At 51.6% G+C, this 16,599-nt stretch overlaps 1 protein-coding gene across 1 annotated transcript; it reads left to right on the forward strand.

Moving 5' to 3' along the window:
• Positions 1 to 9,706: 9,706 nt before the first annotated feature.
• On the forward strand, positions 9,707 to 16,599 carry LOC144097229 (uncharacterized). Its single transcript, XM_077629977.1, has 2 exons — positions 9,707 to 12,465; positions 15,270 to 16,599. The coding sequence occupies exons 1-2, from the start codon at positions 9,802 to 9,804 to the stop codon at positions 15,948 to 15,950; spliced, it is 3,345 nt and encodes a 1,114-aa protein (XP_077486103.1). The 5' UTR covers positions 9,707 to 9,801; the 3' UTR covers positions 15,951 to 16,599.

Consider the following 16,599-nt stretch of genomic DNA (forward strand, 5'->3'; position numbering starts at 1 on the left):
CCAGAGGGGGCTTCGGCTGAGCACAGCGAGAGCTGCAGAGGGCTCTCCGCGCGCGGGACTGCTCCCCTCGGTGAAGTGCATTAGGGAGCGGTTGTGGGGTTTAAGGACTGTTGACCTGCAGGACTGCTGCACCAGTTGGACGCGTGCAAATGAAACGAGACGAAGTAGCAGTGGTAGCGGTTAATAGTACGCTTAATGCTTACCATTACAGAATAATAAAACGAAGAAATGAAGACGTTCATAAAGAAGGAATAGTTCGATTCCCGCGCAGTTTGTGGCATTGTGAAAACGGCGTTTAGGCCCAACCTAATTCGGGACTCTCTTATTAAGGGGTTATTACTAAAAGACGTGTACTAGATCTATGCTCATGTTTTATTCAAAACAGCAGGAAGTCAACAGAACAGCAGTGATGAGGTAATGGATCCATTGTAAGACACCTGAAGGCATCTCTATCCGCACAACAGAAAACATTTACCAAGGCGGCGCGGCCAATCTTCAGTAGCTCTGGAATGGCCGAGCCACTCAAGCGCTTATATACATCAAGCGCACCGAACAAGCAGGGCGACTGCGCATTATTTTAAAAACTTTGAGCCCAACACGCTTTAGAAGCCGAGATCCGACCCATCGAGTTATCATGGCTAACTATTGCCCGCAACACACGCGTGCTTAGAGGAGCACATTTTTCACTCGTACTCGTACTCATTCTTCTTGTGGCAGCACTCACTTTCTACGATGAACATGCTGGTCTAAAATAATGATTTCTAACTACCAATGTTTCTTTTTTCGTTTTGTGGCTGAGAAAAAAATTGTGCTGTCGTATGAACAATTTTTTATTTAACCGGAGAAAAAAATCAGTTTTCTTCTATACCATTCATCTCGAGACGCAATTTTTTCACATCAATGACGAAGACGAGCTCCATATTTAAAGACATAATTGCGTATATCGGTGTGCGGAGTGCCTCTCGGTATTGACTTCGAACGCAATTTGGGCAGCTTCTCACGAAGCGCCCTCATCACTCCAACCGGATGTCAAATTTCCCACAAGGTTGCCCACGTAGAGCGCCCGTCAAAAACATACGGCCAAAGGGGTTCGCAATTTAAGGTGTTTAGCGGGGCTCCCTAGAACACCTAGCAATCCAAAGCTTGGGAGGATTGAGGACTCAAAGCCATTTATCGTTCGTGAGATGACGGTCCCTGAGTATGAATAACCGGGCATGCTGAAAGCCTTGCAAGCAAATTAACCCCCTGGACTGTATACTTTTGACGGGGGGTGTACATTTCCCACGCCGTCCCGTGCTGGCCCTTCGTGTTTTAGCGCTCTAGAACTAGAGCGTCCACTCAGCCGCTTAGCCATTGTCTGTGTGGTCCCTCTGTGTGGTTCAGGTTGTGACGACGTCACGAGGTCCCGTGACCTAGCTGGCCCACCCACCACCTAGGTTTTTTTCCTCTGGGCATTTTAGTGCGCTAGCACTAGAACCCCCACTCACCGATTCCAACGATGCTCAAAGTGGCAGGCAGCAGCTCAATTAATGTTCAGTCGCGAGAGGCTGCTCGTGAAGAGCAACCTTGGTCTCACAAGCGCCACCGGTGGCAGCACCTGCCATCGCAGCGCAGTGGCGCATCGCTTAACCGCTGCACCACTGCGCCAGGAGTGGTGTGAGGACTACCAGGGATCTATGAATGTAAGGTATAAGAATTAGCAATGAGAGCATGAAATCCTAAATGCTAGCGCACCTGATTCGTATCTGGCCTAATCACGCTAAATGGTCTGTCAATTGTTTGTTGTACTTTCTTGTTTTCCGAATTTTCTGTTTGAAGGAAACTCCGGTGGCAGCAGCACCTTCTTCTTTTTCCCCTCTGACGGTCTTATAGTGGCAAAAGGAGACGAATCCACGCATACGAGCAAGGAACAGGCAAGCTGGCCAGTTTATAAATTCTAGAAATACCTTAATGCCCCGGACCCGGTACTCTGCTTCATGCAGAGTACCGCATGAAGCAGTTCAAGCTGCATACGACTATGCAGCCACCGCCTCCGCGCACGGCTGTCCATTTTCCACCTCTGGCACCTACTCGGGCAGACCCGAAGGCGTGTACTCGCGGTGGGGGTCTCCCAGGCCTCCACCTCTCCCTCCCTTTCCTGCTGCCCTAGCCCAGACCGAGATCGAATCCATGCGTCAGCTCGAGCAGGCGCAAGCTCAAATTGCTAAAGCCAATGCCCAAATTGTACAGCTCTCCGTGCAAAATCAGGAACTGAAGCGAGTCCCTTCGCCAGCCCTTGCTCCCGTGGTGGAGGTTGTAACCTCTCCTTCTCCCCCTCCTTTTGTGATGAAGGAAGAGGAGGAGGTGTTTCCGGCTGCAGTCGTCTGCCCGTAGCTCCGCAACCAGCTAGGGTGCCCACCGAATTCGCGCATCGCGAGGCCACACGCATTCAGGCCATTGAAGCCAGATGCGATTCCCTCGCTGCCAAAATTGAAGACATTCCCGCCCAAATCGATGCCCGGGTATAGATGCCAAACTCGCGGAGCTCCCAGTCATGTTTGAGGCCCGAATGCAAGCCGCTATCCAACCACTAGTCACACAAATCATGCCAACAATCCTCATCACGGTGCAGGACTGGCTTCTCCCTCAACTTGAAGAATTCCGGCCACACACAGGCGTGCGCGGGCGCAAAATTCACTGTCCAGTTCCGGCCGCCGAGGGCGCGACTACCTCCGCCACCGCAGCCCATGTAGTGCCCGGCCGAGCTGCCACTATCGTGGCCTTACTGGGCCGGGTAGGAGACGACGGTTTCACTTTTAACGCTACGATATCGTACCACCGTGTCTAGGACACCTAACTCACGCAAACCGCTACACTGCAAACACGGCGCCAAACCAGGTGTCTGCTACGTCTATCTACCTGGCTGGTTCGACCCGTTCGGGCCACTACGCGGCGGTGGTGGTGAACCGCAACGGACAGGTCAATGAACTCTCTTCCCGCGCTGCGAGTGCTTATCGGGCCGAGGAAGTCGCAATTGCCCTCGCGGTTTCCGACCCCAAATGCCGAACTGTCATCACCGATTCGAGATTCGCCTGTGCAAGCTATATACGCGGTGAGGTTGGCCCACTGGCCCACCACTTCCTATACAATGCGGTCCGCGACGCGGAACCCTAGCTCAGGAGCTTCGTGGGGGCGATGAGCTAGGTCGACCACTGTTGCGGTTCCGAGAAATCATCATCATCATCATCATCAGCAGCAGCAGCAGCAGCAGCAGCAGCAGCAGCAGCAGCAGCAGCAGCAGCAGCAGCAGCAGCAGCAGCAGCAGCAGCAGCAGCAGCAGCAGCAGCAGCAGCAGCAGCAGCAGCAGCAGCAGCAGCAGCAGCAGCAGCAGCAGCAGCAGCAGCAGCAGCAGCAGCAGCAGCAGCAGCAGCAGCAGCAGCAGCAGCAGCAGCAGCAGCAGCAGCAGCAGCAGCAGCAGCAGCAGCAGCAGCAGCAGCAGCAGCAGCAGCAGCAGCAGCAGCAGCAGCAGCAGCAGCAGCAGCAGCAGCAGCAGCAGCAGCAGCAGCAGCAGCAGCAGCAGCAGCAGCAGCAGCAGCAGCAGCAGCAGCAGCAGCAGCAGCAGCAGCAGCAGCAGCAGCAGCAGCAGCAGCAGCAGCAGCAGCAGCAGCAGCAGCAGCAGCAGCAGCAGCAGCAGCAGCAGCAGCAGCAGCAGCAGCAGCAGCAGCAGCAGCAGCAGCAGCAGCAGCAGCAGCAGCAGCAGCAGCAGCAGCAGCAGCAGCAGCAGCAGCAGCAGCAGCAGCAGCAGCAGCAGCAGCAGCAGCAGCAGCAGCAGCAGCAGCAGCAGCAGCAGCAGCAGCAGCAGCAGCAGCAGCAGCAGCAGCAGCAGCAGCAGCAGCAGCAGCAGCAGCAGCAGCAGCAGCAGCAGCAGCAGCAGCAGCAGCAGCAGCAGCAGCAGCAGCAGCAGCAGCAGCAGCAGCAGCAGCAGCAGCAGCAGCAGCAGCAGCAGCAGCAGCAGCAGCAGCAGCAGCAGCAGCAGCAGCAGCAGCAGCAGCAGCAGCAGCAGCAGCAGCAGCAGCAGCAGCAGCAGCAGCAGCAGCAGCAGCAGCAGCAGCAGCAGCAGCAGCAGCAGCAGCAGCAGCAGCAGCAGCAGCAGCAGCAGCAGCAGCAGCAGCAGCAGCAGCAGCAGCAGCAGCAGCAGCAGCAGCAGCAGCAGCAGCAGCAGCAGCAGCAGCAGCAGCAGCAGCAGCAGCAGCAGCAGCAGCAGCAGCAGCAGCAGCAGCAGCAGCAGCAGCAGCAGCAGCAGCAGCAGCAGCAGCAGCAGCAGCAGCAGCAGCAGCAGCAGCAGCAGCAGCAGCAGCAGCAGCAGCAGCAGCAGCAGCAGCAGCAGCAGCAGCAGCAGCAGCAGCAGCAGCAGCAGCAGCAGCAGCAGCAGCAGCAGCAGCAGCAGCAGCAGCAGCAGCAGCAGCAGCAGCAGCAGCAGCAGCAGCAGCAGCAGCAGCAGCAGCAGCAGCAGCTGACTACGCCCACTGCAGGGCAAATGCCTCTCCCATGTCTCTCCAATTAACCTTGTCCTATGCCAGCTGCGCCCCCTCCCCTATCCCCGCAAACTTTTTAATCTCATCCACCCACCTAACCTTCTGCCACCCCCTGCTACGCTTGCCTTCTCTTGGAATCCGCTCCGTTACCATTACACCCCCTGCCCAAGCCCATTTCTTAACGTTACACCTATCATTTTTCTTTCCATGGCTCACTGCTTTGTCCTTAAACTTAAGCTGAACCCTTTTCGTTAGCCTACACGTTTCTGCCCCGTAGGTGAGCACCGGTAAGATACAGTGTTGTACACTTTTCTCTTGAGGGATATTGGTAAACTGCTATTCATGATCTGAGAAAACCTGCCATATGCGCTCCACGCCCTCCTAATTCTTCTAGTTATTTCCTTCTCATCATCCGAATAAGCTGTCACTACCTTCCCTAAGTAGACGTATTCCTTTACCACTTCCAGCACCTCGCTGCCAATTGTGAACTGCTGTTCCCTTGCTAGACTGTTGAACATTACTTTGGTTTTCTGCATGTTAATTTTTAGACCCAGCGTTCTGCTCTGCCTGCCCAACTCACTGATCATGATTTGCAGTTCATCTCGTTAGTGACTCAGCAAGGCAATGTCATAAGCGAATCGCAGGTTATTCAGGTATTCTCTATTAACTCGTTTTCCCAACTGTTTCTAATTCAGGCCTCGGAATACCTCCTGTAAACAGGCGGTGAATAGCATTGGTGATATCGTGTCTCCCTGCCTGACGCCCTTCCTTATTGGAATATTATTGCTTACTTTATGAAAGACTATATGATAGCTGTGCATTTGCTATAGACATCTTCCAGTATTTTCACATAAGGCTCTTCTACACCCTGATTCCGCAATGCCTGTATGACAGCTGAGGTTTCCGCTGAGTCAAATGCTTTCTCGTAATCAATAAAGGCTATATATAGGGCTTGGTTATATTCTGCGCATTTCTCTATCACCTGACTGATAGTGGCGCATTTCTCTATCACCTGACTGATAGTGTGGATTTGATCTATTGTGACATCATAGACGACTGCAAAGCTCGGCACCGGCGGTACCCTCCTCCGAGCTGTCGAAGGTGTACGAACGCGTTGTGCGGCAGCTCCAGATGAACACCTTCTGGTGTCCGGCCCTGGCTACTCGCCACGACACGCCACGTGGAGCCAAAGTGTCCGCACTCTTAAGAGGGCCGTTGCACTCTATCCCAGATGGTGTGGGCATGCCAATCCAGTCCCCACTTCCCTCCCCATCCCAAACCTACTAAAGAGGCTTGGGAGGCCTTCCTCCTCGTGTGCTCGACGGTGGGGCCCCAGTGGCCCTTGCCCGCCGTGATCGCGAGGCGGCTGGCACTTGAGGGGCGGCCCGGACTAGGGCTGCTGATAAACAGGCCGGCATTCGCCATCTTCGTCGGCCCGCTTCCTCTTTGATTGTGTCAATAAAGATGTTTGACAAGCAAGCAAGCATGTACGAGTCAAGCGAATGGTCGAATTTGCCGCTACCCCTACATCTATAAGCTCGTATCACATCGTAATGCCTTCGCACGAATAGTTTGCAATTTCCTCGCCTTAGTAGAGCGTTGAGATCTTGCATCTGATTCCATTCAATGTGTTTTATTTCCTGCATAAATACAAAACATTTACAAGCCAGTGTTTGGACCAGGGGCTAGTTGTGGGTCCAAAAAACAAAGGTGAATTGTTACAATCAGTCGTCAGGAGAATTACTAGAATCGAAAAGTTATGTAATAAAAAAACAGAGGTGCTATATACGGATACAGAGCACTATTACATGTGTAGTAATTGGTAATGCCGGCATACGTCGGCTGTATAAAAAGTAACAATAGAACTGCTCGAAGTGAATATGAGGGAGGGCCGAAGAAAACTACGGAGTAAGGGTGACGGAGGGCCAGAAAATTTTAAGGAATGAGGATGAGGGTGATGGAAAAGGGTAAGGCTTGAAAGGTGAGGTCGTGAGAGGAAAAGCAATAAGGAAATTTAGGCTACGTCTGACCGTGACTATTCAAAAGTTTCTAAGCTTTAAATATCCTTTCTATTGCGATATAACTTTTTTGGCTCCTAAGCCTTTTTCGTTTCTTGTTTTTCATTGGTAATAAACTCATGCTACAGAAATGCCGTTCTGCTAGTGTCACTTCAACCCTTAAACTCCCGCATATGCATATGGGATGTTCCTTCTGCTCATGCAAATGCGGATGTGTTTAAAAATGAACTTTAAGACATTGTTTACAGTATATGTGGAAAGTTCAGTTCTCTGGTAAACTAAATTACTGGTTGCAAGACCGCTTAGTGAATCATCAGAAACGCGTAAGCACTGCGAACAGCGCCTTGCAGAGGGCAGAAAGTTTAAGCATAGGCAGCTATTTTTTCGCTCTCAAATGGTCTTTGCCTCTTTGGAGACCATCACTTGTTCCCATTTTTGTGGCTCATTCTTTATCATTGTGTGCAACTCTGATCAAGTTGAACTCGTGGATTTCTGTCGGAAGTAATTGTGCCCGATTCTTTATAGAAAGTATACTTACCATGTGCGAAAATTCGCACTTCTTGCGGGCATGCAGCCATTCGTTCTCTTACACTTCGCTTTGTTTGGCAGTACCTTACGCAAGAACATAAAGGTCTGATTTTGTCCCAAGTTGCTGAATTCTTGGCTAAATTAATTTACCTACAAAGGCCCCGTAGTTTACGCCACCCCGGCTGGTGCCGAATCATATCTCCGCGTCTAGGTTACGCTGACGTGCCTTCATGCAGGAGCTCTCTGAATCCACCAACTTCATCCCCAGATTAACGGTGTCGTCTGTCTCCTTGGCGTGGTCAACGACGTCGGACGTACACGCCAGCTTAAATAGTCTCCTTCGCAAAGGCTCACTATCGTACGCCTGTCACTGAGTTTTCCTCTAGCAGACATCGTGTCCCCCTGTGTCGATGCCGTGAAGTAAACAAGACTGTTGATCATTTCTTCAAGTCGCATATCTTCTTTTCTGAAGCATAGACGAGTAGCCCAAACTCCATTTAGCCTTCTTGGCCTAAATGCTTGATCATTCTTATTCTGCTTTCTATCGGTACCTCGAAAACTCTCACCCATCCTTATAATACTACGTATGGGAATGTCACCCTCCAGGATTCCCACCCATCCTCTCCTCATGGGAAGCTGCTCTGTTCAGCCAGGACTTGCAAACGAGCAACAGCCGATTAATCGCGCTTTCGGGATCATGACAGCAGTCACTGCAGCCCTGGACTGAGGACCCTGCCCGTGAGAAGCAGCATCATCACTCTCATTATGCTCAGTAACGTTTCTCACTCACTCATTCTTCTGCACATGCATTCACAAAAATTTCTGAATTACAGGTGGTTCCCAAGCCCCCTTTTGTTCATTTTAGACCACCCGCCACGGGTACCGGCAGTGAGGACCTCTTCGACTGCTTTTGCACCGTTTTTTTTCTCTGTCATAGGTAATCTATTTCTTGCTTCACATAAAGCTCATTGATTCATTGACTTTTCTTTATTTCTGATGCCCAGCTTACAGTCCTCATTGTCTTTTTACATTATCCCTTTATGCCTGTGCATGTATTTATTCGTTGACTGATTCAACTTATTTCGCAATTCCTGTACCTGGCGATAGACGTTTCGCCAAAAGGGCGCAGTGGAGCACATATGTACCATCGGCAGTAAAGTCGACGATAAACCTGAATCTTTGATCGCGAATTTTACCACCCATATTTAGCTTTGAAGTCTTAATCACCCGACGCATGTGTGCGTGGCTTTTGCTTTGTCACACGCCTTGCTATTTCTACCGCTGCTGGTTCTACCCCTGCGGCAATTTGTGGAACTGGGCGACGACAAACCTACCGACATTCACCGCGCACGGTCAATCCATGCTGCGTCGTCATTTAGCGCGCTGTCGAACAGGATACTTACCTTTATTGCGACTCCATCATTCTCCATGCCGATTCCAGGATCCAAGGAACTAAAGTAACTGCTAATTACTGTCCAGGCCAGCGTATACCCCAAGTCAGACCTATAAACCTAAGGTTACTGAACCACCTGGCACCTTCAGTGCGTAACTGGTAGATATGTAGGAAGCGCTTTCTTCATTATCCCATCCGCCATTTTCCTACTCCCCATAGCCAGCATCGTGATTCGCACCGACGCCCTCTAAGCCATTCACCTACTTCGATGTGTCTGTCATTCGCAGTCCCATGCAGTCCCAGCCATATCATTAATCGTGTCGCGGCTCAGATCTCGTGTCCAGTACAAGTTGAGTGGGTCCCACGTGACCTCCTCAGTCACAAATCGAGACAGATTCAGCGATGCGGCTGGCGGGCTCTACCTCTTCTCCGCCTACCCTCCACAGACTGCGTAATGCCAACCTCATCTTTCCAATAAATGAACACGTAAATAAAGGAGACCCTCCGCGTGCGGTCACCCTCCACCTGGTCGAACCCATGCTGAGGAAATGGTGGAGGGTACGGTTTGGCAAGCTCCTGAATCCTGCTTTCACTCGTAACTGGCCTCACTTTCGAGGCTGGTTTGCGTCCGCCATGGATGCCCTGCGTGTTTTGCGACGAAGGAACGGCTCTCACCACCTAAGTGGGTGTAGTGTGTCTCTACGTTCAGCGATGGCATGGAGGTCCACCTTAGCCGTGGGTCTGCCATGCGTAGCGGTGAGCCCGGATCCGGCACATGAAGACAACGGGTCTCTCAGTGGACAGCACAGTAACCTATGTTGCGTTGCGTGAACATAAGGACACCATTATCGGTCCCTTCTGGACTTCGATCATTAGACAATTTGATCTCATGTATTTAATCCATTTCTTCAAGCCTGATGCAAGAATTAGCGCATAAAAAATTGGCCCGCAGTAAAAATAACGATGATGATGACAGTCTCCCAGTCAGTCAGCAACGAGGATAGTGACAGCAGAAATCAGGTTGACCAGCACTCCATCGTTAGAATAAATAAGACTTCATCGTTAAATAATAAGACTCTCTGTTCGGTTTTAAAGCGTCATTCTTTATTTATTAATTTGCTTATTCCTACTCGGCATAAGATGTCACATTTTGCTCGTGCATGCTCGGGACTTGTGGCCGGCTGGCCGTCTGGCGGCGAAAAACGCGATCAAAATGTGGCTGACGCCGCTGCACAGCTAGAAAAAGAAGAAGGAAAAGGCGCCGGCAATATGTTGCCGCGCCAGTGGCTATCCAGCCGTACAGCTCGAGGCTTGACGTGAGTGCAGCGCTGTCCGGTATCACGTCGCCATGTCGCCGGGTGGTCTTGTCCTGGCTCTGCTCTTGGCGCTGATGCCTTCCATTCGAACAAATTTCACCGAGCCGGACTACAATGCGAGCACCGTCGTAAGCAGTGCCAGTGAAGCCGACATCGAAACGTACAACGTGGAACAGGAAAGCTCGTCCCCTTTTATGTCCGACCTCGGCTCCGACATCGTCTCCAGGCTCGCGCACCCTCCCTACGACGCCTCAATACTCGAAGAGGCCGCCGCCAACCCCACTTACGACGCTGTCAAGGAGAACATCGCCTACCATCAGCCAAGCGTCGGCAGCTTCACTACATTCCTCTGGGCCGTATTGGTGTTCTTTTGCCTCACCTCTCTCGGTAACACGGTGCACCGCGCCATCGCCTGCGGCACGGGCGAGTTCAGGCACCGGGTGACACCCTCTTACATGACGTTTTTCGTGTTCCTCCTCGTCGTGCTTGGCATACTTTTCGTGCTCATGACGCTTCTGCTGCTGTGTCTCGTGAGCACCCGTGACAGCATGGTTGACAGCGTGACAGAGAAAGTACCCGCCGTACTGGCGTCCACATTCAACGGCCTTCGCGGCTTCGTCAATTTGACGGTGGCTCAGATTGCGCTGAACAGGAGGACCGCGCGCATGCCGAAAGTGGGAAAGGTCTTGGGAGATGGGTTCGACATAGCCTTCAAGTCTTTCGTCGCAAGTAGTGCCACGGCAGACGTCAGAATTCCTTTCTACCACGGGGATCAGGAATGCGCCAATGACCAGCGCTACTTTGGAAGTATGGCAAACACACGAAACAACGGCAGGATGGGTGACAAGTTCCAGCCAATGGAGAATCAGTGCGCTCATGTCCACCAGGATCAGGAGCAGCTCTTCGGGGATGTCTCGCGAGCGGTGGCGGCTGCGACACGTAGCGACCGCCAAAAAGTTTACGAAATTCTGAGTGACTACGCTTCCATGATGGACGAGAGCGACTGCAACGTGCTACCATCGCACAATAGCATCAATCAGCTCGAGAAAGACGTGCATGCATTCGAAGACAGCAAAGGTCCTTTCAAGTCACTGGCATCATTCGTGGAATCTGATCTTTTCTGGGTCGTCATCCTGCACATTTCGAGCTTATGTCTCCTCATCGTGGGTGTGCTAATGGGGGTTTGCGTACACAACAGCGAAACAGACCCGCATGAAAGAACTCGTTTGTCCCATTTGATAGGCTGCGAACTCACCTTGACAGCCTACGCTTTCACTCTGTTTGTCATCGTCGCCATATGGAAATCGATGTTCCTGGTCGTTGGAAGCACACTGGGGTATACCTACTTCTGTGAACCCTACCTCACCAAAAATTACATCATTTTGGATGATGCTTTGGAAAGACTGTGGCCAGCTAGCAACCGCAGCCATTTGTTGTCCAGGATAATGCCTTCTGAAGTAATGGAAAGCTGCCAAAATGATTCAGTTTCCATCCTTGATCTGGGTCCAAAACCTAGCCATGGAAGAACTTCTAATCGACAAGGTGTGTTCCTGCCGCGCTTAAATTTGAAAAATGTGTTGCGAGAATTATCGTCTCAGCCCAGACGCGGCAACATGGAAAATTCGTTATCGCGCTACGCCAATTTCTTCGCCAATGTTAGGCAGTCTTCCCAGAATTCGCTTTCAGCGCCCGCGAGATATGTCAATGATAACCTAAGTGACAATGTAGATCTTGACGAGCGGTCCGGCCTCTGGTACAGTGATAAGGTCGCCATGTTGGACAAGACCGCCGTTGAAGGAGCCCTGCTCCCCATAATTCCGTCGTACTACAACCGATTTGTCAAGAGCCTCGTGAACACTGTCATGCAACCGAAGGGAAGCTCAGTCGCAGGGCGCTGCTCTCTTCTTCGCGCTCTCTTCACCTCCTTCATGGATGTTGTCTGCTACACCTATGTCCTCGAATTTGTCGCTTACTGGGCATCGCTGCTGCTGGCCATGTTACTTGCCATAGTAACTATTCCGTTCTGTTTCATGTTGGCCAAGTACTTTTTTCGCTGTAAGCGTCCCATCCGCGTACTCCGAAGAGCCAAAAGTGAATCGATCCCACCTTCCCACAGGGCCCGCAAAAGGCGCTCCCTCGAGAGTGAAGAAACTTCCCAGTACCAAAGAGAGAGCCAGCAGTACCAGGGCCATCCACTCGCCAGGCTTCTGCAGATGTATTCAAGCGCCGAGTTGCCGCCTGGAACATCGCGAAGAATTGTTGCCATGTCCACCAAGGGCACTTCAATCATTCCCCCTTTCGGGCCGCCCATGCAGCAGCTGTCTTCTTTTTCACATCGGTTGACACAGACGCCCAGGAGGCTCCACGCCGTATCCTCCTCGACAAGCATTGTCACCAGTGGAGTGCCAGTGTTGGCCGGAATTCCTACGGCGAGCATGGGGGCCATGGTGCCCTCTCTGATGCCTGGTCCTTTCGTCGGCGCAGCTCCAAGTCACGTGGCCAGCTCTTCCGTGCACCGAGAAAGCTCGCTCACAATGTCACAGTCGAAGGGGCGGAGTCGTTTTGCCGCAAGCATGGCATCGTCTTCCCACCAACAGCTGGCCCCACAAGCTCAGCTGCCGCTGATGTATGCGTCTCCAGCGGCTGTGGCTATGCCTGCATCTCAGCCCGTACTCGTGGCACCGCAGCCGATGCACGTGAGTTGTCGGGCCCTATCCACAGCCGATGCTGTTGAGAGGAAAAGCACAGGTATTGACTGCGACATACGTTGCATATGCGCCACATTCTAGCAGAGTAATGGTGAAAAACCCTCGTTTTAGCGCCGCGTGCATGAACTAGAGTATGTGATTAGCTACCAATGCAGCAAGCAAATCAAGAAAAGACTAATCCAGCTGACAATCTTCAGCAGAAAGCGGCCGCTATATTATTTCCAATACACTGCACCACGGCAAGGCCTTTGGACTTGCTGCGAAAAAGAAAAAAGTTCAATATCGTGCCAGGCATACTGCGCTATTTTTCCCGATGTATTTCTGCGCATTTTCCTTTTCTAAGAGAGGGCATCTCCTAGAGTAGAAAGTAATTTATTTTTGTTGTTTACATATAATCAGCAGTCATCAACCGGGTTCACTTGTTGAACGGAAAACATATCGCGGAAGCACAACAGAACAATGACAAGGCAAGCGACAGGACAAACGAACTTAGAACTAAGCTTTTATCGTGTATCCGGAGCATACAGGGTGTCCCAGCTAACTTTAGCCAGGGTTTAAAAATATGCCGCGGCATATTTTTGCATGTTGCATAATTAGTCGACATTAATTAACCAACTTCGCAAGCAACGAAGATAGGCGAAAAAGTCCAACGAGAAAGTTGTAGAACGGTCCGCGAAACGTCCGATTGAACACTTTTTAACTCTCCATCTATTACGCATCAGCTTTTTTTTTCGCTCACTGGAGATGCCCGCGAAATACAAAAAATACCACGTGACGTCTCCACTTACGCGCCGCAATTGCAGTGCTCTCAAACGTTCCGCATAGGAATGAACAGCTCATTTAGCCCGGTGTGCTGCTGCTTAAAAAGGTGACAGGGCTGCGACGCGGTGGCTGGCTGTGCGATTTACGCGAGCGCAAGCGATAAGGACTGCGCCTGCTTGTCGCTATCAAGCGCCCTAATGGAAGCAAACCGCTTGCCTATATCGCACAGCCAGCTGCTGCGTCGCTCGCTGCCCTGCCACCTTTTAAGCGGCAGCAAACGTTGGTGGCAGTACAACGGGCTCAATGTTCTGTTCGTTCATACGCGGAACGTTTGAGGGCACTGCAATCGCTGCGCGCAAGCGGGAATGTCACGTGGATTTTTTTTCGTATTTTGCGAGAATCTACAGTGAGTGGAAAAAAGGCGATACGTAATAGATGGAAAGTTAAAAACTGTTCATGTGGACGTTTCGCGGACTGTTCTGCAACTTTCTCATTGGAATTTTTCGTCCCTCTTCGTTGCTTCCGAAGTTGGTTAATTAATCTCGACTAATTAAACAATTCAGCACAATACAATAAATAGTGTGAGTTGCTCCATACAACAGCCAGCAACATTAATTTGGTCGCGTCGTCTTAGAGTGCCGCGGCATATTGTTAAACCCTGGCTAAGGTTAGCTGGGACACCCTGTATATATACACATGAATCTGCACAAGATAAGAATGTACAGAAAACAGATGAAACACTGCCACGTGCCGTATACGCCACGAAATCAAGCTCTTTCCTTGCCAGTGCCACGGACGGCCTACTGACGTATTCATCACTTGCCCGTCCTACCTCTTTATCTTCCACGATTTCCCTAGTCAGGTTGTTCGTCAGGTTCGATTTCCTTAGTCTGGTTGTTCCCTAGTCAGGTTATCGTCTTTACGGGCAGAGGACGGCAATGCAGTTCTGGGTCGAATTATTTTACAATGGGCAGCCAGTTGGCCGTCTGTAGCAATGTTGCAGGTACGGGCAGTGCAGTTTTGTTTTTTATTGCCCACTCTACTCTTTGTAGGAAGCTCACAGACTTTTATGCTGTGCTCTTACAGACGCACATTCAAACATCTATGCATCTGGAAGAGCACAACATATAAGTCTAACATTGCTACAGGCGGCCAACTGGCTGCCCATTCTAAAAAAAAATGCGACGCATAACCACACCTTGCCACCCTTTAAGAAAAGACGATCGTTTTGTACCGCCACGGCTTGACTATGGAAATCGTGCAAGCTACGGAGATAGCACGAGCAGGTGATGAATGCGTCAGTAGGCAGTCTGTAGACTGTCAAGGGAAGAACTTGATTTCATGGAGTGTACGACATGTGGCAGCGTCTCATCTGTTTTCTGCGCTTTCTGCTTTCCTTTTGCCTATTCATATGAGTATTGGTATGCTCCGGATCTGCAATAAAAACTTAGTTGAGAATAAGCCTTGTCCTGTTGATCGTCCTCGTCCTATCGTGGTTTCGCGCTGTTTTCCCTGTAACAATGAATGCCAACATTTCCAAATCTATTCACTTCTGAGATGCTTCACTTCACTTCACTTGACCAGTTCGCGTCGACATCAGCACACATGTTAATCGAGTGAATTCGGGGGATGCAAGAATTGTAAACCACTGCAGCATTCATTCACTATTTTTCATGAATCAAGTTGTCGCTGTTTACCATGTGCAATTAGCTGATGCCACTAACGGCTCTGGCGGCAAACAGAAACGCTTCGGGAATGGCGTTTCAGTGTTGTTGAGTCTCGGCCAACCAATTAAAGCGCCTTTCAGTCCTGCAGTTTTTTTGCATTCCACTCTGCTGCAGCCCGTCAGCTTTCAAACAGTTTGTTAGTCTGCCCACAGGTAACAATGTATCGATCTTCAAATATCGAACCATTATCTGAAAATAAAAATAATGCCTGAGAAGATGGACAGTTTCATAGCTAGATGTCGGCCCCAACCGACAGGAATACATGTCATCCTTTAATGTGATTCGGTTGGTCTACACTTGCAGGCGGTATGCGTACCTGTCCAAGCAAGCGCTCCCTCGGCCAGGGTGTTGCAGCAGACAACCGTAGTGGCAAGCACAAGCCAGTTAAACTTGGCCGCGCCGCCTCCGCCGCCGGTCATCGGCGTGGTGGCGACCAGCTCTTCCATGCCGCCCACCACGGTCTATCCCCAGGTCTACCGAGCCGCCTCGCAGGCTCGGCCAGCGCAAGTCGCAGTGGCTCCCGCGATGACGACACCCATGCATGTGGCACCTGTGCGCAGAACCACGTCCGTGCACAGGGTCTCCTCATCCAGCGCCTTCCAGACAATGCCGACACTTGTCCCGCCAACCAGCGCGGTCATGCCCGCGAGGGCCGTCATGCCGGCGCGGGTCGCTGTGGCTCCCGCGATGGCGGCACCCATGCATGTGGCACCTGCGCGCAGAACCACATCCGTGCACAGGGTTTCCTCATCCAGTGGCGGCGGCTTCCAGACAATGACGGGACTTGTCGCGCCAACCAGCGGCGTCGTTCCCGCCAGCACCGTTGTGCCCGCCAGGAGCGTCATGCCCGTTGGGGGCGTCGTGCCTGTTAGAAGCGCCGTGCCCGCCAGAAGTGTAGTGCATTCTGGGAGCGTCGTGCACGTTTACCCCCAGAGGACGCTGTCAGCGCACTCGATAGGGACTCACGGGCGTCACCACCCCTAACGCGGTTTGGCCCATGCTGTCCGTTGGATGGAGAGACCACTGTAAAAAAAAAGTGCGTCCTGATGCCTAATGGCGAGGCAGGATCGCGTCGTGGAGCCGGTGGTATCAGAAGGAACCTGGCCACATCATAAGGGTCAGTGCCGTTTCGTATAGCTGCCGACCTACGCTGAGGCGCAGTCGGCGGAACAGCAGCCGTGGCCAGTTCATCGCGAGTTTCTCCGCCCTTACAGGTCACCACTAATGAGGGTTGCGATCACCTTGCGGCAATAAAGTTGCCGGAAACCGCGCTCGCGCGAGCTGCATTGGTGCAGCCGCATGTGTCGTCCGACGTCGGTACTTTTTACCGTGCAGATGTTAGCTCTCGATATCATATCGACATGACAAAAATGCATGCCCTGTGAATGCGTGTAAGTCGATGACATCAATGTTCTTTCAGGGATTTGAAGATATACTGCTTCAAAATTTTGTCACTCCATTTCTGAATTCCAATGAGAGTGCTTTAAAATTTGCAGTAATAACTTAGGTTGTCCCACATGAACGGTAGGCATGTTTGTCGCTCATTTCTTGGTGCACCTGAACGACAGCCCTGAGTCGTGGCGTCGCGTGTTTCGGCGCGCCGCAGCAGCTGCTCGGCTGCGTCAGCGCATCT

This window comes from Amblyomma americanum, chromosome 1 (genome assembly GCF_052857255.1).
Source record: "Amblyomma americanum isolate KBUSLIRL-KWMA chromosome 1, ASM5285725v1, whole genome shotgun sequence".
Classification (NCBI taxonomy): domain Eukaryota; kingdom Metazoa; phylum Arthropoda; class Arachnida; order Ixodida; family Ixodidae; genus Amblyomma; species Amblyomma americanum.